The 22908-nt window shown below is 37.8% G+C and overlaps 1 protein-coding gene across 5 annotated transcripts in view; it reads left to right on the top strand.

Annotated features, from left to right (window-relative positions):
• Positions 1-22908, top strand: part of OPHN1 (oligophrenin 1) — a 617232-nt gene that overhangs the window by 374095 nt on the left and 220229 nt on the right. For all 5 annotated transcript variants that reach the window (XM_082376596.1, XM_082376595.1, XM_082376597.1 and 2 more), the window contains one exon: positions 840-914. In XM_082376596.1, coding sequence (XP_082232722.1) covers positions 840-914 — 75 coding nt within the window. The remainder of the gene's footprint in view (positions 1-839; positions 915-22908) is intronic.

Below are 22908 nucleotides of genomic sequence, written 5' to 3'. Positions count from 1 at the left end.
CTGTTTATAAACCTTGAGTACTAGACACAATTTTTAAAATTTCCACAAATTGCAAATCAGTGGTATTTAACCATGTTTGGATAATTTGTGGTTTCCTGCTTTTAAAGGTAAAGAGCTTCAAATGGCTTATAAAATATTCTCAAATACTATCTGGCACTCTTCAAGTAGTGTTATGATAGTTCCATCCTAAATAAACAAGAGTTCAGTTTCTGCCACAATACATGTTGATTTGAAAATTTTGGTGGGCAAAGTTAAATTCAGGCAAATGTGGCATCAGCATTTTTCCAGGTTGACAATACTCTCTTGTTTCTCTCTGAGAATATTTTGAATGTAGGCAAGTGTAGTGTATGAGCCAGGCCTCTTTTTTTTTTTTTTTAAGTTACTTCAATCTTTCTTCATGCAAAAAATGGCTGTTTGCTTCGCATCTGCCACACTGTAGGCCTCTCTTACTTTATACCACTGCTCAGGGGCAATTTGAAGGTTCATATTTCCTCCTTTTTCAACGAAACCCTAGTTCCTTGACAAGATGGTAACACCATTCTCAGCCATCCGCTGCTACTCAACTGAGCATTTTCTTCTATTTACTATAGAGTGTGTTCTTTTCTGTTCAGGTTAATGAGGGCTTGGTACAATCCAAATGAAAGTATGAAAAGAATAATTTGCAGAGATGTTTCAGGACTGTTCCCCTATTGCAAGGGAGGGCTGGAGAGATTGGAGAGAGTAGGGAGACCCTTTCCTGTTTGAACTGACTCCATTGTGTAAGTACCTACTTTCTCTACCCTGAGGGAGATGAGAGCTCTAGCTATATAAATAAAACTGACTTGGTTTTCTTTCCCTAGGGATCAAGACAGAGGGATTGTACCGTACCGTGGGCAGCAATATTCAGGTTCAGAAGTTGCTGAATGCCTTTTTTGGTAACAATTTTTATTTCATAATTCTTTTTTGGAGTTGTCTGTGTATTGGGAAGAAATGTGGCTATAAGAGAAAGGAGACATTGCTAAAGAAGGTTGTAGAATATATTTTTAAAAATATTTTCAAACATAAAATGTACACTTATTTGCCTATCCTGAGTCAGAGGCCATCTTGCCTTGAAACATCTTATTCACTCCTCAAACCCTTTGCAATCTGGATTCTACCCCAACCTCTCCATTGGAACTACTCTGGCCAGGCTTAGAAGGCACCTTCTTGTGAAATCCAGTGGACTCTTTTCAGTCTCTATCTTGCTTGATATCCTTGTTGACCACTCTCTCTTTTTCGAAACTTTCTCCATACATGACTTCTGTGACTCAATGGTCTCTTGATTCTTCTAACATCTTGTATTATTCCTTTCAAGTGACTCTTGTCAGGTCCTTTTTCTTTTTCTTACCTTTTAAATCTTGTCTGGGTATTTCCCAGCATGCTATCTTTGCCCCCCTTCATTTCTTCTTCTACATGTTTTCTTAATGATTGATTTTTATCCTGGCTATGGATCACATTTTTCTTTTATACATATGTCTAGTCATTTTTGTTGGATACTGGACATCATGACTTGAGTGTTTCAATGTCGTTGACTTCTTTTTAAGAGTGTTGAATTTTGTATTGCAGGCAGTTATTTGTGGAGCAGCTTGATCCATTTGAGGATTATTTTTAAGCTTGTTAGGATAGATATAAAGTATCCTTTCCTGGCTAGTTTAGCCTTATATCTAAGGTCTGACTTCTTTTGTCTCTTCATTCTTAGTTATTGGAACTTAAACATTTGCCAGCTTTGTGTGAGTTCTTGGTATTTCTTTGCCTAGACTCATGGATTTTCATCCTAGGCACTAGGATTTATATTCAATAACAGACTCAAGGGGACCCATAGCTAGGGGTTTGTCAGTTCTTTTTTTACATAGCTCCCTCTTCTCTGGTACTCTGCCCTGCAAATTCTAGTTTCCTCAGCCTCTCTGAACTTTGAACCTCTCTGAACTCTGAACTTTGATCTTTGTCTCTTCAACTGAGCAAGACTTGCATGCTCAGCTTGGGCTCTCACTCCCTATGCTACCATCCAGAAAGTGTTTTCAGGTAGCAAGCTATGGCGATGGTAGGGCTTATTCTTGTTTTTTCGCCTCTTTCAGAGTCATAGTCTTATACTGTATGTTATTCAATGACTACAAACAGCTATTTCATATATTTTGTCCTGTGTTCTAATTGTTACAACAGGAGGGAAGTCTGGTCCCAGTTACTCCAACATGGCCAGGAGTGGAAGTTCCTCTTTGTGGTTTTTACTAGCACCTCTTTGCTTTCAGCACTCAAAAATCACTAGTCCAGACATCATCTCATGAGTTCTAAACTCATGGATTCAGTTTCCCACTGGACCTGTGCTTCTCAAACATACTTAGGTCATGGCACATATTGGAATGATCATATCTGTGTAGCACACTCTGATAAGTGGACAAAACTGATCATGGCTGAGGCAGTAAGCTCCAAAGGCTGAGGAAGTCAGTATTGGAATTTTTGCGCAAGATCTCTGTACATAGATGTTCCACAGGTACCTATGTTTTACATGTCCAAAACTAAACTCATTGTTTATCTCTTCCTGAAAACCTGCTCTTCTTCCTTTTGTGAATGGTGGTGAACTATCTGGTAAGCTCAGTTCTCATAAAGTGTCAGAGAACAAATTGAGTGTGGAAAGCTGCAGTTTGGATAAAGCATATATTTTTGGTCTTTTCTGTAATGCATAGCTTACCTTCCACAAACCTGCAGGCCTGACATCCTAATCTATTAACACTTGAGGGTGCTGCAGCATCCAGTAAGAACAGTTATGGAGATTTTGCATTGTGGATTACATCATTGGTACCTCAATATCTGTTTCTATTTATCATTTTACACTGTTGACTTTTAAAAATTTAAGCTGCGTTATTCATGGCCAATTTACATTGCATTTTATAAGCTAAGGACACTTTTCATATATAAAACAGTTGACAGCATGGCCCAGGATATTTAGTCTCTGGAAAATTATTGAACTATTTAGAATTCTGTTTCCAGTATCACTACATTCTTCTACCTGATGTATAATAAGCTAAAAGAACTGCCATGGTGGGCATCCTACTGATTCTGTTACAGGCTTCAATAGGACTGAAATGGTTCATTCAAATCACACATGACAGTACAATTCAGTTAAAGTATCATGGAAAGTGGCTGGGCTGGTGTAGTGCATGTGTTCAACATCAACCTCCAAATATCAGTACTCATAAGAATATCTGAAAAATAGACAATAGTCTATTATATTCAGAATATTTATATTCTGAATAAAAATATTTATAAGTATTTTATAAAACAGTGTTAATTTACTTATGTATGCATAAAACTGGTAAACCCTGATCCCTGCCCCAGATCTAAGAAATTCTAGATCTGGTGATGATCCTCATTCATTTATTTATTCATTTAGCAAATATTTGAGTATCTACAAAGGGCCAGGCATTACACTCAGGGCTATAGATTACACACTGAACACACCACTTGTATTTCCTACCTTTGTGGGACTTACATTCTATGGAGAAGACTGTCTGTCAGCTAGCGTATAATCTATAAATATGTAAAGAGACCTCCCTTCTAAGCTTCTTTTGTGTTATGTCTTCTGGAGATTCTCACTGGGATACTCAAAATTGCCCTGCTTCTTTTGACCTATCCTGATCTTTTCCCATACCACTACGAATTGGCTGTCTTGGCTTCATGTAGGCTCACCATGATTTATCCAGGAGAAAGAGCATTCATTTCCTTTTGCCAGCATGATATCTTTTCCTTACTTCTTTCCTTAGGTCTCATGCTCTTTGCTAGTCAAAAAGACACTTCCAGCCACTTTTTTAACCCAAACAATCTGCGGACTGCAGACTACTTTCTCTATGGCATCTTCTATAACACTTGACTGTGGGCTTTCTTCTGTTGTTTACTAGAGCCTTCCATACTTCCCCTACCTGAAAATCTGTCTTTTTGGCAAATATAATATAACACTAAGTTAAAGGGGATATATCCACAATTAATAATTATTTTTCAATCAGTCTGTTGGTTGGTTAGTCACAGTTCTCCCCTACCCTAGATTGTTGCATGATGCCCTATGTTAGTAGATCCTACAAACTGTGAGGAATAGTTTTCACTTGTGCTGGATCCATCAAAAACTACCTTGGTCACAGAGAAACTAATTTGATTACCTCAGAGGCAGTTTGGTACCACATCTAAGAGTTCTGCTTCTTCACCCTTTACCAAGTCATAGGCATTTCATTAATGATAATGCCTACTGTTATTCTTGTAATCTTGATAATCATAATTATGCTCATGATAATGCCAATGTACCTAGCACACTGTGGTAACTCAGTAACTGTTCCTTCAATGGAACTCTGAGATCATGTTGTGCTTCAGAGACTAAGTGTTTTACAATGACTGGAGCAGAGGGGTGAGATGGGGCATGGAGGGCAAAGAGACTGGATATATTAACAGAAGTCCTTGATGAAGTTGAACCTGGCTAGGAAACCATACACAGAAAAGCATTGTTCCTACAATACTATTACCATGACAGAGGCCTACTGAACTAAACAGAGGAGAAGTTGGCATGGTGAGTGAAGTAACTAATCACTAAGATGTTATTTAGGTATTTAAATTTCTCTTTTCACATTCATGCTATTAGAAGAAAATACATTTTATTTTCAGAAACCAAGTGGAATATCCCAGATACAGGGTCCTGTTGATCTCTACTGGCAGCACAAGGACATAAAACAGTATAAAAGAGAAATCACAGTATTCCCCTTGGAATAAAATAGCCTGTTTCTTGAACCAAGATCTTTCATATATTTCTATGATGCATGTAAGGAAAATATATTAACTTAGGGATAATGTAAAAGTATTCCTTTTCCTGATGTGGAGTATATACCTCATTTCCTCTGTCTAAACTTCATTTGTTTTCATTTTCTTACAGGTCTTATTGTCTTCTGCCTCCTTCTGTCTTGACTTATCACACTTTTCTCCTTTTCTTTAGACCAGTCTTGCAATTCTCTCCATCTCATTCATTGATTCACCCAGTGTTTATTGAATGCATACTATGTGATAGACACTGGTGATTATGGCTAATGTTTATCTCTCTTTATTTGTTCTTTTATCCCATTCTTCACATATCCCTTGCTTTCTATTCTTTTTTTTATTAAGCAATGCTTTTATTTTTTTTTGAATTTTTGAATTTTATTTTATTTTTTATACAGCACATTCTTATTAGTTATCTATTTTATACATATTAGTGTATATATTATCACTCCCAATCTCCCAATTCATCCCACCACCACCCCCCCACCCACCGCTTTCCCCCTTTGGTGTCCATATGTTTGTTCTCTACATCTGTCTCTCTATTGCTACCCTGCAGACTGGTTCATCTGTACCATATATCTACGTTCCACATATATGTGTTAATATACGATATTTGTTTTTCTCTTTCTGACTTACTTCACTCTGTATGACACTCTCTAGATCCATCCACGTCTCTGCAAATGACCCAATCTCATTCCTTTTTATGGCTGAGTAATATTCCATTGTATATATGGACCACATCTTCTTTATCCATTCGTCTGTTGATGGGCATTTAGGTTGCTTCCATGACCTGGCTATTGTAAATAATGCTGCAATGAACATTGGAGTGCATGTGTCTTTTTTTTTTTTTAACATCTTTACTGGAGTATAATTGCTTTACAATGGTGTGCTAGCTTCTGCTTTATAACAAAGTTAATCAGTTATACATATACATATGTTCCCATATCTCTTCCCTCTTGTATCTCCCTCCCTCCCACCCTCCCTATCCTACCCCTCTAGGTGGTCAGAAAGCACAGAGCTGATCTCCCTGTGCTATGCGGTAGCTTCCCACTAGCTATCTATTTTACGTTTGGTAGTGTATATATGTCCATGCCACTCTCTCACTTTGTCACATCTTACCCTTCCTCCTCCCCATATCCTCAAGTCCATTCTCTAGTAGGTCTGTGTCTTTATTCCCGTCTTGCCACTAGATTCTTCACGACCTTTTTTTTTTCCCCTTAGGTTCCATATATATGTGTTAGCATACTGTATTTGTTTTCCTCTTTTTGACATACTTCACTCTGTATGACAGACTCTAATTCCATCCACCTCACTACAAATAACTCCATTTCGTTTCTTTTTATGGCTGAGTAATATTCCATTGCATATGTGTGCCACATCTTCTTTATCCATTCACCCGATGATGGACACTTAGGTTGCTTTCATGTCCTGGCTATTGTAAATAGAGCTGCAATGAACATTTTGGTACATGACTCTTTTTGAAATATGCTTTTCTCAGGGTATATGCCCTGTAGTGGGATTGCTGGGTCGTATGGTAGTTCTATTTTTAGTTTTTTAAGGAACCTCCATACTGTTATCCATAGTGGCTGTATCAATTTACATTCCCACCAACAGTGCAAGAGGGTTCCCTTTTCTCCACACCCTCTCCAGCATTTATTGTTTCTAGATTTTTTGATGATGGCCATTCTGACCAGTGTGAGATGATATCTCATTGTAGTTTTGATTTGCATTTCTCTAATGATTAATGATGTTGAGCATTCTTTCATGTGTCTGTTGGCAATCTGTATATCTTCTTTGGAGAAATGTCTATTTAGGTCTTCTGCCCATTTTTGGATTGGGTTGTTTGTTTTTTTGATATTGAGCTGCATGAGCTGTTTGTAAATCTTGGAGATTAATCCTTTGTCAGTTGCTTCATTTGCAAATATTTTCTCCCATTCTGAGGGTTGTCTTTTGGTCTTGTTTATGGTTTCCTTTGCTGTGCAAAAGCTTTTAAGTTTCATTAGGTCCCATTTGTTTATTTGTGTTCTTATTTCCATTTCTCTAGGTGCTGGGTCAAAAAGGATCTTGCTGTGATTTATGTCATAGAGTGTTCTGTCTATGTTTTCCTCTGAGAGTTTGATAGTGTCTGGCCTTACATTTAGGTCTTTAATCCATTTTGAGTTTATTTTTGTGTATGGTGTTAGGAAGTGTTCTAATTTCATACTTTTACATGTACCTCTCCAGTTTTCCCAGCACCACTTATTGAAGAGGCTGTCTTTTCTCCACTGTATATGCTTGCCTCCTTTATCAAAGATAAGGTGACCATATGTGCGTGAGTTTATCTCTGGGCTTTCTATCCTGTTCCATTGATCTATGTTTCTGTTTTTGTGCCAGTAACATGCTGTCTTGATTACTGTAGCTTTGTAGTATTGTCTGAAGTCAGGGAGCCTGATTCCTCCATCTCTATTTTTCGTTCTCAAGATTGCTTTGGCTATTCAGGGTCTTTTGTGTTTCCATACAAATTGTGAAATTTTTTGTTCTAGTTCTGTGAAAAATGCCAGTGGTAGTTTGATAGGGATTGCATTGAATTGGTAGATTGCTTTGGGTAGTAGAGTCATTTTCACAATGTTGATTCTTCCAATCCGAGAACATGGTATATCTCTCCATCTATTTGTATCATCTTTAATTTCTTTCATCAGTGTCTTATAATTTTCTGCATACAGGTCTTTTGTCTCCTTAGGTCGGTTTATTCCTAGATATTTTATTCTATGTGTTGCAATGGTAAATAGGAGTGTTTTCTTTTTTTTAATATATATTTTAATGAGATTCTTGTCTGCTTACATTCTTTTTATTTATGTATGTATGTATGTATGGCTGTGTTTCTCTAGTTGTGGCAAGCAGGGGCCACTCTTCATCGCGGTGTGCGGGCCTCTCACTATCGTGGCCTCTCATTGCGGAGCACAGGCTCCAGACGCGCAGGCTCAGTAATTGTGGATCACGGGCCCAGTTGCTCCGCGGCATGTGGGATCTTCCCAGACCAGGGCTCGAACCCGCATCCCCTGCATTGGCAGGCAGATTCTCAACCACTGCGCCACCAGGGAAGCCCCAGGAGTGTTTTCTTAATTTCACTTTCAGATTTTTCATCATGAGTTTATAGGAATGCCAGAGATTTCTGTGCATTAATTTTATATCCTGCTACTTTACCATATTCATTGATTAGCTCTAGTAGTTTTCTGGTAGCATATTTAGGATTCTCTATGTATAGTATCATGTCATCTGCAAACAGTGACAGCTTTACTTCTTCTTTTCCGACTTGGATTCCTTTTACTGATTTTTCTTCTCTGATTGCTGTGGCTTAAACTTCCAAAACTATGTTGAATAATAGTGGTGAGACTGGGCAACCTTGTCTTGCTCCCGATCTTAGTGGAAATGGTTTCAGTTTTTCAGCATTGAGGACGATGTTGGCTGTGGGTTTGTCATATATGGCCTTTATTATGTTGAGGAAAGTTCCCTTTATGCCTACTTTCTGCAGGGCTTTTATCATAAATGGGTGTTGAATTTTGTCGAAAGCTTTCTCTACATCTATTGAGGTGATCATATGGTTTTTCTCCTTCAATTTGTTAATCTGTTGTATCACGTTGATTGATTTGCATATATTGAAGAATCCTTGCATTTCTGGATAAACCCCACTTGATCATGGTGTATGATCCTTTTAATGTGCTGTTGGATTCTTTTTGCTAGTATTTTGTTGAGGATTTTTGCATCTATGTTCATCAGTGATATTGGCCTGTAGTTTTCTTTCTTTGTGACATCTTTGTCTGGTTATGGTATCAGGGTGATGGTGGCCTCGTAGAATGAGTTGAGGAGTGTTCCTCCCTCTGCAATATTTTGGAAGAGTTTGAGAAGGATAGGTGTTAGCTCTTCTCTAAATGTTTGATAGAATTTGCCTGTGAAGCCATCTGGTCCTGGGCTTTTGTTTGTTGGAAGACTTTTCATCACAGTTTCAATTTCAGTGCTTGTGATTGGTCTGTTCATATTTTCTATTTTTCCTGGTTCAGTCTCGGCAGGTTGTGCATTTCTAAGAATCTGTCCATTTCTTCCAGGTTGTTCATTTTATTGGCATAGAGTTGCTTGTAGTAATCTCTCATGATCTTTTGTATTTCTGCAGTGTCAGTGGTTACTTCTCCTTTTTCATTTCTAATTCTATTGATTTGCGTCTTCTCCCTTTTTCTCTTGATGAGTCTGGCTAATGGTTTATCAATTTTCTTTATCTTCTCAAAGAACCAGCTTTTAGTTTCATTGATTTTTGCTCTTGTTTCCTTCATTTCTTTTTCATTTATTTCTGATCTGATCTTTATGATTTCTTTCCTTCTGCTAGCTTTGGGGTTTTTTTGTTCTTCTTTCTCTAATTGCTTCAGGTGCAAGGTTAGGTTGTTTATTCGAGATGTTTTCTGTTTCTTGAGGTAGGCTTCTATTGCTATAAACTTCCCTCTTAGCACTGCTTTTGCTGCATCCCATAGGTTTTGGGTCGTCGTGTCTCCATTGTCATTTGTTTCTAGGTATTTTTTGATTTCCCCTTTGATTTCTCCAGTGGTCACTTCGTTATTAAGTAGTGTATTGTGTAGCTTCCATGTGTTTGTATTTTTTACAGATCTTTTCCTGTAATTGATATCTAGTCTCATAGTGTTGTGGTCAGAAAAGATACTTGATACGATTTCAATTTTCTTAAATTTACCAAGGCTTGATTTGTGACCCAAGATATGATCTATCCTGGAGAATGTTCCATGAGCACTTGAGAAAAATGTGTATTCTGTTGTTTTGGGGTGGAATGTCCTATAAATATCAATTAAGTCCATCCTGTTTAATGTATCATTTAAAGCTTGTGTTTCCTTATTTATTTTCAGTTTAGATGATCTGTCCATTGGTGAAAGTGGGGTGTTAAAGTCCCCTACTATGATTGTGTTACTGTCTATTTCCCCTTTTATGGCTGTTACTATTTGCCTTATGTATTGAGGTGCTCCTATGTTGGGTGCATAAATATTTACAATTGTTATATCTTCTTCTTGAATCGATCCCTTGGTCATTATATAGTGTCCTTCTTTGTCTCTTGTAATAGTCTTTATTTTAAAGTCTATTTTGTCTGGTATGAGAATTGCTCCTCCAGCTTTCTTTTAATTTCCATTTGCATGGAATATCTTTTTCCATCCCCTCACTTTCAGTCTGTATGTGTCCCTAAGTCTGAAGTGGGTCTCTTGTAGACAACATATATATGGGTCTTGTTTTTGTATCCATTCAGCCAGTCTATGTCTTTTGGGTGGAGCATTTAATCCATTTACATTTTAGGTAATTATTGATATGAATGTTCCTATTACCATTTTCTTAAATGTTTTGAGTTTTTTATTGTAGGTGTTTTCCTTCTCTTGTGTTTCTTGCCTAGCGAAGTTCCTTTAGCATTTGTTGTAAAGCTGGTTTGGTGGTGCTGAACTCTCTCAGCTTTTGCTTGTCTGTAAAGGTTTTAATTTCTCCATCAAATCTGAAAGAGATCCTTGCTGGGTAGAGTAATTTTGGTTGTAAGTTTTTCTCCTTTCATCACTTTAAATATTTCTTGCCACTCCCTTCTGGCTTGCAGAGTTTCTGCTGAAAGATCAGCTGTTAACCTTATGGGGATTCCCTTGTGTGTTATTTGTTGTTTTTCCCTTGCTGCTTTTAATATGTTTTCTTTGTATTTAATTTTTGATAGTTTGATTAAAATGTGTCTTGGCATGTTTCTCCTTGGATTTATCCTGTATGGGACTCTCTGTGCTTCCAGCACTTGATTAGCTATTTCCTTTCCCATATTAGGGAAGTTTTCATCTATAATCTCTTCAAATATTTTCTCAGTCCCTTTTTCTTTTCTCTTCTTCTTCTGGGACCCCTATAATTTGAATGTTGGTGCATTTAATGTTGTCCCAGAGGTCTCTGAGACGGTCCTCAGTTCTTTTCATTCTTTTTTCTTTATTCTGCTCTGCAGTAATTATTTCCACTATTTTATCTTCCAGGTCAGTTCTCCGTTCTTCTGCCTCAGTTATTCTGCTGTTGATCCCGTCTAGAGTATTTTTAATTTCATTTATTGTGTTTTTCATCGTTGCTTGGTTCCTCTTTAGTTCTCTAGGTCCTTGTTAAATGTTTCTTGCATTTTGTCTATTCTATTTCCAAGATTTTGTATCATCTTTACTATCATTATTCTGAATTCTTTTTCAGGTAGACTGCCTATTTCCTCTTCATTTGTTAGGTCTGGTGCGTTTTTCCCTTGATCCTTCATCTGCTGTGTGTTTTCTGTCTTCTCATGTTGCTTATCTTACTGTGTTTGGGGTCTCCTTTTTGCATGCTGCAGGTTCGTAGTTCCCGTTGTTTTTGGTATCTGTCCCCAGTGGCTAAGCCTGGTTCAGTGGGTTGTGTAGGCTTCATGGTCGTGGGGACTAGTACCTGTGTTCTGGTGGATGAGGCTGGATCTTGTCTTTCTGGTGGGCAGGTCCACGTCTGGTGGTGTGTTTTGGGGTGTCTGTGGCCTTATTATTATTTCAGGCAGCCTCTCTGCTAATAGATGGGGCTGTGTTCCTGTTTTGCTAGTTGTTTGGCATAGGGTGTCCAGCACTATAGCTTGCTGGTTGTTGAGTGAAGCTGTGTCTTGGTGTTTAGATGGAGATCTCTGGGAGATTTTCATCGTTTGGTATTACATGGAGCTGAGAGGTCTCTCGTGGACCAGTGTCCTGAAGTTGGCTCTCCCACCTCAGAGGCACAGCCCTGATGCCTGGCTGGAGGACCAAGAGCCTTTCATACACACGGCTCAGAATAAAAGGCAGAAAAAATAGAAAGAAAAAATGAAAGAGGATAAAATATAATAAAGTAAGATAAAATAAAATAGTTATTAAAATAAAAAATAAAAATAATTATGAAGAAAAAAAGAGGGAAAAAAAGTTTTTTTAAAGTAAAAAAAACAAAACAAAAAAACGGACTGACAGAACCCTAGGACAAATGGTGAAAGCAAAGCTATACAGACAAAATCTCTCACAGAAGCATACAGATCCACACTCAGAAAAAGTGGAAAAGGGGAAAAAATAATATATCTTGCTCCCAAAGTCCACCTCCCCAATTTGGGATGATTCGTTGTCTATTCAGGTATTCCATAGATGCAGGTACATCAAGTTGTTTGTGGAGCTTTAATCCGCTGCTTCTGAGGCTGCTGGGAGAAATTTCCCTTTCTCTTCTTTGTTCACACAGCTCCTGGGTTTCAGCATTGGATTTGGACCCGCCTCTGCGTGTAGGTCGCCTGAGGGCATCTATTCTTTGCTCAGACAGGACGGGGTTAAAGGAGCAGCTGCTTCGGGGGCTCTGGCTCACTCAGGCTGGGGGGAGGGAAGGGTACAGATGCAGGGCGAGCCTGCAGTGGCAGAGGCAGCGTGACATTGCAGCAGCCAGAGGAGTGCTGTGCGTTCTCCTGGGGGAAGTTGTCCCTGGATCACGGGACCCTGGCAGTGGCGGGCTGTACAGGCTCCTGGGAGGGGTGGTGTGGAGAGTGACCTGTGCTTGCACACAGGGTTCTTGGTGGCTGCAGCAGCGGACTTAGCGTTTCATGCCCTTCTCTGTGGTCCGCGCTGATAGCCGCGGCTCGTGCCCGTCTCTGGAGCTCGTTTAGGTGGCACTCTGAATCCCCTCTCCTCGCGTACCAGGAAACAAAGAGGCAAGAAAAAGTCTCTTGCCTGTTCGGCAGCTCGAGACCTTTTCCCGGACTCCCTCCCGGCTAGCTGTGGTGCACTAACCCCTTCAGTCTGTGTTCACGCCGCCAACCCCTGTCTTCTCCCTGCCATCCGATCGAAGCCCGAGCCTCAGCTCCCAGCCCCCGCCCGCCCCAGCGGTTGAGCAGAGAAGCCTCTCGGGCTGGCGAGTGCTGGTCGGCACCGCTCCTCTGTGCGGGAATCTCTCTGCTTTGCCCTCCGCACCCGTTTTGCTGCGCTCTCCTCTGTGGCTCTGAAGCTTCCCCCCTCTGCCACCTGCAGTCTCCGCCCGCGAAGAGGCTTCCTAGTGTGTGGAAACCTGTCCTCCTTCACAGCTCCCTCCCACTGGTGCAGGTCCCATCCCTATTCTTTTGTCTCTGTTGTTTGTTTTTTCTTTTGCCCTACCCAGGTACGTGGGGAGTTTCTTGCCTTTTGGGAGGTCTGAGTTCTTCTGCCAGCGTTCAGTGGGTGTTCTATAGGAGCAGTTCCATGTGTAGATGTATTTCTGATGTATCTGTGGGGAGGAAGGTGATCTCCGCCTCTTACTCTTCTGCCATCTTCTCCTCTCTCATCGCATGTGTCTTTTTGAATTATGGTTTTCTCTAGGTATATGCCCAGTAGTGGGATTACTGGGTCATATGGTAATTCTATTTTTAGTTTTTTAAGGAAGCTCCATACTGTTCTCCATAGTGACTGTATCAATTTACATTCCCACCAACAGTGCAAGAGGGTTCACTTTTCTCCCTTACTTTCTATTCTAATGTAGTATGACTGTTGATTCTCTTCCATAAAATCTCTCCCGTCAGCTCATATTGGAAACGCTTCCAGATACAAGTAGCAAAATAATCAGAAATGAAAGATTAGTCTTCCCTAGATCAAACCTAGCTATCATCTGGGAAAATTGCATTTACTGAATGCTCAGGTAGACAGTACATGCTCTAGCATTTTTCTATCTATGTTTCTTCACCAGATGCCTGAATCTCTAGGAATGTAGAATGCAGCACAGTGGCTGACACAGGAAATATTTGTGGAATGAATGAGTGCTGTAGTGAATTAACTAATGATATCCCCAAACTAATGACATAATATAGACCACAGCAAAATCCAGCTATAATTCCATATTTGTATATTCTCCATGTATCCCTAATAATGGTACAAGAAATTAATTGCCAGTTACATTGAGCAAAGTTCCACATACTTTTTCAATTAAAAGCAAAGCAAAAATTCGAAACCAACACATTTGTAGAATAAGAATCCTCAGCGAGTCCCACTATCATGTGAATACATGTTCTAAATTGATTTAATGAGTTGATCAGTCTATACTTGCACTCACAATTTTGCATTCCATGGTGGGTATATCTACTGTTAAAAGGTAAACTGAGTCATATTAAAGTTTATAAAAGTTTATTTGAGCAAAAATTGATTTGAATCAGGCAGCACCCATCTATCAGATAGAAAGGAGCTCCAAGGAGCTGTACAAAATGAAGACTTTTATAGGGAATGGGGAGCAGGAATAAGGAAATATTACTGGTAAAAAAGTGGGTTCGCTATTGCAAGGTTACTTTCCTTTAGGGGATAACAGGAATCTATCAGGTAGATTACTTAACTAGTGTTGATCATGTGATTCCTGATTGACCAGATTAAGATTGCATTTCTGGGAGAGCAGAAATTGTAATTATGTCTTATTTTGATGACATGAGGCTTAGCATAAAAGACTCCATTTTGGGCCTGTTGTTTTTTAATAGTACAAGATCCTGTAAAATATTGAGAACAGAACAAATAAGTCATGAACGAAAGCAATAAAACCCATCAATAATGGACAAATTTAGCAATAAGGATTTTTTTATACCTCAGAATTAAAGTAAAACAATAAATGTTTCACTCTTTTATACTAATTCCCTATGTTGAACACATTTTTTGTACCTATCGCCTATCACGTTCTATTAAAATTATTTCTTCATGCATGTCTCTCCCATGATAATTCCTTTTTCTCAGAAACAGGAACCATTCCATATATGGCTTTACTTCATACTCTTGCACAAAGTTCCTACCTTATATAGTTTCACAAATTATAGCTGCTATGAATCTCTACAAAGAGCGTTAGTACCATTAAGTTATTTGAACTGACATGTAATTAATATTTGGGCATAACAGATAGTAATTACCAAGTCATTATTTCTTTTTTCGTATGGAGGCCAGAATTCTCAAAGATGCCTAAATCCCAATCTGAGGCAATTCTTCATTTAAACCATGTAGATGATAATGGGTAAAGGGGAACTTCAGCTCCTTTTCTCTATATGAGGGCATCTTTTATTTGTTCTTCCTATTGCCCTCATCATTCCCTCATTGCTGTTCCTTTGCTGGCCAGATAATCACATCCAGCTTTCCAGTGGGCTCTTCTTACCTGGGTAGTTTGTTCAGTTTTGATTTTTCTCCCCATCCCATTCATGTTTTTTTTCTTTTTTCTCTTTTTTTAAGCATCTTTATTGGAGTATAAATGCTTTACAATGGTGTGTTATTTTCTGCTGTATAACAAAGTGAATCAGCTATATGTATACATGTATCAACATATCCCCTCCCTCTTGCGTCTCCCTCCCAAACTCCCTATCCCACGCCTCTAGGTGGTCACAAAGCACCAAGCTGATCTCCCTGTGCTATGTAGCTGCTTACCACTAGATATCTGTTTTACACATGGTAGTGTATCTATGTCAATGCTACTCTCTCACTTTTTCCCAGCGTACCCTTCCCTCTCCCCATCTCCTCAAGTCCATTCTATATGTCTGTGTCTTTATTCCTGTCCTGCCCCTAGGTTCATCAGAACCATTTTATTTTTTTTGATTCCATATATACGTGTTAGCATATGGTATTTGTTCTTCTCTTTCTGACTTACTTCACTCTGTATGACAGACTCCAAGTCCATCCACCTTACTACAAATAGCTCAATTTTTTTTCTTTTTATGGCTTAGTAATATTCCATTGCATATGTGTGCCACATCTTCTTTATCCATTCATCTGTCGATGGACACTTAGGTTGCTTCCATGTCCTGGCTATTGTAAATAGTGCTGCAATGAACACTGTGGTACATGTCTCTTTTGCAATTATGGTTTTCTCAAAGGATATGCCCAGTAGTGGGATTGTTTGGTCATATGGTAGTTCTATTTTTAGTTTTTTAAGGCACCTCCATACTGTTCTCCATAGTGGCTGTATCAATTTACATTCCCACCAGCAGTGCAAGAGGGTTCCCTTTTTTCCACACCCTCTCCAGCATTTACTGTTTGTAGATTTTTTGATGATGGCCATTCTGACTGGTGTGAGGTGATACCTCATTGTAGTTTTGATTTTCATTTCTCAAATAATTAGTGATGTTGAGCATCCTTTCATGTGTTTGTTGGCAATTTGTATATCTTCTTTGGACAAATGTCTATTTAGGTCTTCTGCCCATTTTTGGATAGGGTTTTTGCTTTTTTGATATTGAGCTGCTTGTATATTTTGGAGATTAATCCTTTGTCAGTTGCTTCTTTTGCAAATATTTTCTCCCATTCTGAGGGTTGTCTTTTCGTCTTGTTTATGGTTTCCACTGCTGTACAAAAGTATTTAAGTTTCATTAGGTCCCATTTATTGATTTTTGGTTTTATTTCCATTTCTCGAGGATGTGGGTCAAAAAGGACCTTGCTGTGATTTATGTCATAGAGTGTTCTGCCTATGTTTTTCTCTAAGAGTTTTATAGTGTCTGGCCTTACATTTAGGTCTTTAATCCATTTTGAGTTTATTGCTGTGTATGATGTTAGCAAGTGTTATAATTTCATTTTTTTACATGTAGCTGTCCAGTTTTGCCAGCACCACTTATTGAAGAGGCTGTCTTTTCTCCATTGTGTATTCTTGCCTCCGTTGTCAAAGATAAGGTGACCATATGTGCGTGGGTTTATCTCTGGGCTTTCTATCCTGTTCCATTGATCTATATTTCTGTTTTTCTGCCAGTACCATAGTGTCTTGATTACTGTAGCTTTGTAGTATACTCTGAAGTCAGGGAGCCTGATTCCCCCAGGTCCGTTTTTGTTTTTCAAGATTGCTTTGGCCATTCGGGGTCTTTTTTGTTTCCATACAAATTGTGGAATTTTTTGTTCTACTTCTGTGATAAATGCCATTGGTAGTTTGATATGGATTGCATTGAATCTGTAGATTGCTTTGGGTAGTATAGTCATTTTCACAATGTTGATCTTCCAATCCAAGATCATGGTATATCTCTCCATCTGTTTGTGTCATCTTTAATTTTTTTCATGAGTGTCTTATAGTTTTCTGCATACAGGTCTTTTGTCTCCTTAGGTAGATTCATTCCTAGGTATTTTATTCTTTTTGTTGCAGTGGAAATGGGAGTATTTCCTTAATTTCTCTTTCCGATTTTTCGTTGTTAGTGTATAGGAATACAAGAGATTTCTGTGCATTAATTTTGTATCCTGCTACTTTACCAAATTCATTGATGAGCTCTAGTAGTTTTCTGGTAGCATCCTTAGGATTCTCTATGTATAGTATCATGTCATCTGCAGACAGTGATTATTTTGCTTCTTCTTTTACGATTTGGATTCCTTTTATTTCTTTTTCATCTCTGATTGCCGTGGCTAAAACTTCCAAAACTACGTTGAATAATAGTGGTGAGAGTGGGCAACCTTGTCTTGTTCCTGATCTTAGAGGAAATGGTTTCAGTTTTTCACCATTGAGAACAATGTTGGCTGTGGGTTTGTCATATATGGTCTTTATTATGTTAAGGTAAGTTCCCTGTATGCCTACTTTCTGGAGGGTTTTTATCATAAATTCATGTTGAATTTTGTCAAAAGGTTTTTCTGCATCTATTGAGATGATCATATGGTTTTTATTCTTCAGTTTGTTAATATGGTGTATCACATTGTTTGATTTATGTATATTGAAGAATCCTTGCATTCCTGGGATAAACCCCAGTTGATCATGGTGTATGATCCTTTTAATGTGCTGTTGGATTCTGTTTGCTAGTATTTTGTTGAGGATTTTTGCATCTATGTTCATCAGTGATATTGGCCTGTAGTTTCCTTTCTTTGTGACATCTTTGTCTGGTTTTGGTATCAGCGTGATGGTGGCCTTGTAGAATGAGTTTGGGAGTGTTCCTCCCTCTACTATATTTTGGAAGAGTTTGAGAAGGATAGGTGTTAGCTCTTCCCTAAATGTTTGATAGAATTCACCTGTGAAGCCATCTGGTCCTGGGCTTTTGTTTGTTGGAAGATTTTTAATCACAGTTTCAATTTCAGTGCTTGTGATTGGTCTGTTTCTATTTTCTATTTCTTCCTGGTTCAGTTTCAGAGGGTTGTGCTTTTCTAAGAATTTGTCCATTTCTTTCAGGTTGTCCATTTTATTGGCATATAGTTGCTTGTAGTAATCTCTCATGCTCCTTTGTATTTCTGCAGTGTCATTTGTCACTTCTCCTTTTTCATTTCTAATTCTGTTGATTTGAGTCTACTCTTTTTTTTTTTCTTGATATGTCTGGCTAATGGTTTATCAATTTTGTTTATCTTCTCAGTGAACCAGCTTTTAGTTTTATTTATCTTTTCTATTGTTTCCTTCATTTCTTTTTCATTTACTTCTGATCTGATCTGTATGATTTCTTTCCTTCTGGTAACTTTTGGGGGTTTTTTGTTATTATTTCTTTTTATTTATTTATTTTTTTCTTGTTCTTTTCTAGATTTTTTAAATAGATCATTATTGGAGTATAATTACTTCACAGTATTGTATTAGTTTCTGTTGCAGAACAAAATGAATCAGCCATATGCATAGACATGTCCCCATATCCCCTACATATTGACCTTCCCTCCCATCCTCCCTATCCCACTCCTTTAGGTCATCGCAAAACAGTGAGCTGATCTCCTTGTGCTGTACTGCTGCTTCCCAGCAGCCAACTATTTTACATTCGGTAGTGTATGTATGTCAATCCTTCTCTCACTTCTCCCCACCTTTGCCCTCCCACCCCATGTCCTCAAGTCCATTTTCTTTGTCTGTCTCATTATCCCTGCCCTGTTACTAGTTCGTTATTACTTTTTTTTTTACATTCCATATATGTGTGTTAGCATATGGTATTTGCTTTTCTCTTTCTGATTTATTTCACTCTGTATAACAGACTCTATGTCCATCCACCTCACTACAAATAACTCAGTTTTGTTTCTTTTTATGGCTGAGTAATATCCCATTTTATATATGTGTCACATCTTCTTTATCCAGTCATCTATCAATGGACATTTAAGTTGCTTCCGTGTCCTGGCTATTGTAAATAGTGCTGCAATGAACATTGGTGAACATTTTCAGGTATTAAGGGTGGGAGGATTCTCTCTAAGCATACTTAACAGGATTCTTGTTAAAACTGAATCCTGCAAGGACCGACACTGAAGCCCAAAGCTGAAGCTTAGTTGAGAAGAGGTCTCAGAAGATCCTGACTAAAGTTTTGTCAAATAGAGAATCCACGGACTTCCCTGGTGGTCCAGTGGTTAAGACTCCATGCTTCCACTGCAGGAGGCATGGGTTCGTTCCCTGGTTGGGGTACTAAGATCCCACATGCCACACAGCACAGCCAAAAAAAAAAGATGTAAAGAAAGAGTCTTTGTCAGTCCCTTCTGTTGATCAAGGAAATAATAGACATTCTTCTATTTTATTTCAAAAATTTATTTTATTGAAGTGTTGTTGATTTACAGTGTTGTGTTAATTTCTGCTACATAGCAAAGTGATTCAGTTATGTATATATATACACATTCTTTTTCATATTCTTTTCCATTATGGTTTATCACAGGACATTGAATATAGTTCCCTGTGTGGAATAGACATTCTTTTCTCCTTTGAACAATACAGGTCCATTTCCCATTTGGTCACCTTTTGTTCATTAAGGAGTAGCTGAACCATCTGTTGTGATTTAGCAGTAGGGCAGCTAGTTTAGAAGATTCCTAGGTGTTGAACTCAAAGCATTCTGTATGGGATACACAGCAGCAACTCGATGTGAAGATTGCCTATACATCATCTGTTGTGGTGATTTCTTTGATGGTTTTATAAAGCCGCCCACCTTCAGCTTGCAGGACTTTGGGAAGAGAGCAGTTTTAGTCCTAAGTGATGCCAAGTCAGGAGGGTAGGAAAAATTGGAAATGTTAATTTACAGAGTTGTTAGCCAGATATTGAAGGAAGCTAGAAGAATTGAGAATTTGGTATGTACTGACAAAATGTGCATGATGGCAGAATCCAGTCCAAGTTATAGGCTGATGAAATAGAAAGTAAAATGTAGTTTACCAAGAGGTGAAAAAATAGCTCAAAGATAATGAACAGGACTAGAATCTAATGACTCATATGGGTGTGCAATAATTTTCCATTGAAACATAAAATGTCTCTGTAGAGTCATCCCCCTTTTTGATTCTTGTTTAGAAAATAAGTGTAGTCTCATTAGATTTTGCTTGATTATTTACATAAATGCAGCAAGAATGATAATTGACTACATAGGCCTTTTTAAGTTTGCTTTGCTGGAACTTTCCATAAAGAATCTCATATTATGTGGATATCCAGTTTTCGTAGCACCATTTGTTGAAAAGACTGTCCTTTCCCCATTGAATAGTCTTGATACTCATGTCAAAAATCATTTTACCACATATAGGAGGATTTATTTCTGGGTTCTCTATTTTTTTCCATTAGTCTATGTCTGTCTTTTTTCAGGTACCACACTGTTTTTTTTCCCCAGAGTTATTTTTTTTTCTTGTGATGAGAACTTCTAAAATCGACTCTCTTAGTACCACACTGTTTTGATTACTGTGGCTTTGTCCAAGACAAGATGCACCAGACAATTAAGGGGATGGTTTTATTCAGGCTTTTGCAATAGCCAGAACCTTTATTAATGAGGAACATCTCAAATACATATCTTAGAAGAGGAGAGAAATTTGGGTTTTTGTAGAAGTAGGTAAGCAATGGAGTCAGCATGAGTTTTGTGTGAATTCTGCAGGACAGGGATGTGTGTTATATACAAGGGCAGGGTGGTCCTTTGAAGTTAGTTGTTCTCCTGGACACAAAATTGATGAGGGTGACTTCTTAATCATCCCTGTTTCCTTGTATCACAGGGTTCAGGTAAAGTTCAACATTGTCACTGTACTTAACTCCTTTTTCTATGCCAGAATTTGGGTTAAAATACTATCCTGGATTTTGAACAGAAAATGTTTCAGTTTTTAAAGATATTTATTTAGATATTTAAATAGGAAAAACCCTGCTTTGGCTTAAATAGTTACATTTCTTTCTTAATCATGCTATAATTTATTTTTTCCAACCAAATACATTAAACATATAACCAATTATGTACTGAAATAACTGCCTTTCAAAATAATAGTTTGTGTGTGACTCAGAAGACAGTTTGGGTTTTTTTATGTACTTAGGTGACATAATTAGTAGGCTTACAGTATGAAGTTTGTTTTAAAAACTCTCCATTTTAATTGTTGAACCAATCTCACACATAGTGATGCTTATATCTACATTATGCAGGGCAGAATTTCTAATTTTTTCACATGATTCTGAGTAGTTTATAGTTTCTTGGGGTTTTAGATGAATCATTCCTAGCAAGACAGAGCTTAATTTTTTCTCATCCTAAATATTAAAGTTCTGTTTTTAGAATAAGTCCAAAGGTAAACTTCATAACACATAAGGCAAAGTCTAATAACAATTTAAATGACAGGGCTATAACAAAAGAATATAACTGCATAGTTAGAAAGTGTGTCTTCAATAGGAAAAAAAGAGTCAGCCACTTCTGATAGTAAGAATGTGGTTTCAATGATTCAAGGATAGGCTTTGGGCTCTTATTCACCCATTTTTAAATTGAGGTACAATTAATGGACAGAAATATACACAGATCTTAAATGTAAATTTTAATGGACACTTTAAAAAATGTCCATTCATGCACTAAAGTGCAGAAATCTCAATAAATTTTCACAAAGTGAATAAACCTGTGTCACTAGTACTGAGATCAAGACAATAGAACATTACCTGCATACAGAAGTCCCCTTCTGACCTTTCGTAGTCACAACCCCATAACAGAGGTTAACCATAATGACTTCCAACAGTATAGACTAATATTCTTTATTAATTTTTTTATATAAATAGAATAATACATTATATACTCTTTTGTGCCTGGCTTCTTTCATTCAACATTAAGTTTGAGTGATTCATCTCTATCATTGTTTGTAGTTGTAGCTTGCTGTTTCTCAATATTGTATAGTGTTACAAGGTATTAACATATTATAATATATTTATCCATTCTGTGTTGGTAGACATTAGAGTTGTTTCCAGTTTGCTGTTAGCACTACTCTGATTATTCTTGTACATGCCTTTAGGTGAATGTACACATGCATATTGTCACAGATATATCTGGGAATGAAATTGCTGGTTCACAGGGTCTGTATATGTTCAGGTTTTTAAACTCCTTGAAGATATTTTTTTTCATATCTTAAAATCACTGATTTCAAGTGTACAATTCAATGGTTTTTACTAACTTTAGCCAGTGGTGCAGCCATACCATAAATCAGTTATAGAACATTTTTATCCCCCCAACAAGATCCCACAGATGCATTTATAGTCGATTCCTGTTCCTAACCTCAGCCCCAGGCAACCAATAAACTTCTTTCTGTCTCTATATATTGGTCTTTTCTGGGCATTTCATAAAAATGGAATCGTATGATATGTTTTCTGTCATGTCTGTTTTCTTTCACTTAAGGTAATGTTTTTGAAATTCATCTGTGATGTACCTATGCATCAGTAGTTCATTCATTTTTATTGCTGAACAGTATTCTATTGTGTGAATATACTACATCTTTCCATTCTTAAGTTGATGAACATTTGAGTTGTTTCTAGTTTTTGAATATTATATATAATGCTGCTATGATTATTTGTGTCCAAGTGTTTGTGTGGACATACATTTTCATTTCTCTTCGGTAGGTGACTAGGAGAGGAATTGCTACATCATACAGTAAATTAGTAAATTTCTATTTAACTTTTTGAGAAACTCTTCCAGCCTCTGTCCATTACCCAGTTCCATGGCCACTTCCATATTTTTCGATATTTGTTACAGCAGCACCCCATTCTTCTTACCAATTTCTGTCATAGTTAGTTTGGGCTCCTATAATGAAAATATCATATACTGGGTGACTTAAACAGCAAACATTTATTTCTAACAGTTCTGGAGGCTAGGAATTCCAAGATCAAGGTGCTGGTAGATGAGATGTCTGGTGAGGACCCACTTCCTGGTTCATAGATAGCTGTCTTCTAACTCTATCTTCACATGGTGAAAAGAAAGCGTTCTCTGGGGTTTCTTTAATAAGGACACTATCCCATTCA

The sequence above is a fragment of the Balaenoptera borealis genome (assembly GCF_965194805.1).
Source record: "Balaenoptera borealis genome assembly, chromosome: X".
Taxonomy (NCBI): Eukaryota; Metazoa; Chordata; class Mammalia; order Artiodactyla; family Balaenopteridae; genus Balaenoptera; species Balaenoptera borealis.
This window is presented reverse-complemented; position numbering and strand designations above follow the sequence as displayed.